This window comes from Mesitornis unicolor, unplaced genomic scaffold, assembly GCF_000695765.1.
Source record: "Mesitornis unicolor isolate BGI_N332 unplaced genomic scaffold, ASM69576v1 scaffold31820, whole genome shotgun sequence".
Classification (NCBI taxonomy): domain Eukaryota; kingdom Metazoa; phylum Chordata; class Aves; order Mesitornithiformes; family Mesitornithidae; genus Mesitornis; species Mesitornis unicolor.
The window spans coordinates 1-1,516 of record NW_010159468.1 but is presented as its reverse complement, the minus strand read 5'-3'; the positions used below and the strand labels follow the sequence as shown (position 1 = coordinate 1,516).

The 1,516-nt window shown below is 62.4% G+C and overlaps 1 protein-coding gene across 1 annotated transcript in view; it reads right to left on the bottom strand.

Annotated features, from left to right (window-relative positions):
* The window catches only part of GRIN3B (glutamate receptor, ionotropic, N-methyl-D-aspartate 3B), a gene marked incomplete at its 5' end in the record, with an annotated part of 2,450 nt that extends 937 nt beyond the window's left edge, over window positions 1–1,513 (bottom strand). Inside the window, 4 exons of the mRNA XM_010186801.1 lie at window positions 1–82; window positions 284–399; window positions 530–675; window positions 878–1,513. The exon at window positions 1–82 is cut by the window's left edge and continues 14 nt beyond it. Coding sequence (XP_010185103.1) covers window positions 1–82; window positions 284–399; window positions 530–675; window positions 878–1,513 — 980 coding nt within the window. The remainder of the gene's footprint in view (window positions 83–283; window positions 400–529; window positions 676–877) is intronic.
* Window positions 1,514–1,516: the final 3 nt, after the last annotated feature.

The following is a 1,516-nucleotide window of genomic DNA, read 5'->3' as shown; positions in this document are numbered from 1 at the left end:
AAGCCGGCGGATTTGTAGCGGCTGATGAACTCGGAGATGTTGGAGGTGAGCGGCGAGTTCTGGGGGAGGCCAATGCCGTAGCCTGGTCCCAGCAGGGAGGGGAGAGAGGGGCAGCGCTGGGATGGGACGGGGAACAGACCCCAGCACCCATCACCCTCCCCGCATGGCCCCATCCCAGCCACAGCGCACACACACACATACATACATGTACACATACACTCAGAGTTTTAGAGCCATGTGTGCCCCATTCCCCCCTCTCCCCCACTGCAGACCCCCCCCCAACCTTCAATGGCAAAGGGCTTGCCCACGGTGAGCAGTTTGCAGTCAGAGTCGATGGAGACCTCGTAGTCCAGCAGCGATTTGTCCATTATGAAGGCGTTGAGCTTGGGGGGCTCTGTCCTGCAGCAACGCAGGGGCAGCCTCAGGGTGGGAGCTGCTTCACCCTTCCCCTGGTCCCTCCTGACCCCCATCCCTGGGCCGGGGTGTGGTAAAAGGAGGGGACCCCTCCCTCGCCCTGCCCGCCCCTCACTTGAGCCTGGTGACGCCGGCTGGGGTGGTGGGGACGTTGTAGCGCCGCATGTGCTCGTGCATCTCGGGGAAGCTCTTATTGATGTACTCCTCGGCGCTGCTTTCCCACACAGTGCCAAAGCGGAAGCCCTGCGAGGGGTGGTGCAGCTGGAAAGAGGCACCGGAGCATCAGCACCCACCACCCAGGGGTGGGGGTACAGCCTAGGAAGACCCCCACGGCCTCAGGAGGGGCTGTGCTGCAGGAGCACACCTTTCATCCCAGCAGGAAGGACAGGATTCCCCCTCCGCCCCCTTGCCCTGGACCTCAGCCCCCTCTCACCCCACCAGCAGCAGTTCCAACCCTCTTTACCTTTGGGTCGTGGATGCCCGAGAGCTCCTCGAAGGTCTTGTCTCCCACCATGACGGCCGCCAGGTTGGCCGTGTAGCTGGAGAGCACCAGGAGACAGAAGATGGCCCAGAGGTTCATGAGGAAGCGACCGGTGCAGCACTTGGGCGTCTTGCTGGACACAGTGCGCCCAAAGAGGATGGCGTAGCAGAGGTTGAGGGCTGAGGAGTAGGAGAAGATCTTCATGCGGTTGCGGCCGTGGGGGGTCATGCCGTAGGGGCTCTTCCACTCGTACAGGGTGAGGAAGAGTGCAGTCATATGCAGTGCCACGAAGATGCCCACCCACATGGTCCAGTGCAGGGGCCACATGAAGGCCCCGATGGGCGAGGCCGTGTCCTTGGTCCTCACCAGGATGCCCAGGCTGGTGGAGAAGAAGGGGCTGGTGAAGTCGATGACTTTGCTGCGTGCCGAGTTGATGCTGAAGGAGGTGACGGCCATGTGGGCCGTGCCGCTGAGCAGGTCACCCACCAGCCCCGTCCAGCGCCCGTTCTTCCAGGCCCCGTATTTCCCATCGCCCACGATGTAGAGCTCAAAATCAAAGGCCATGTCCTCGGCCAGCTTCTCCAGCAGGTCGATGCAGTACCCGTAGCAGCACTTCTTGTA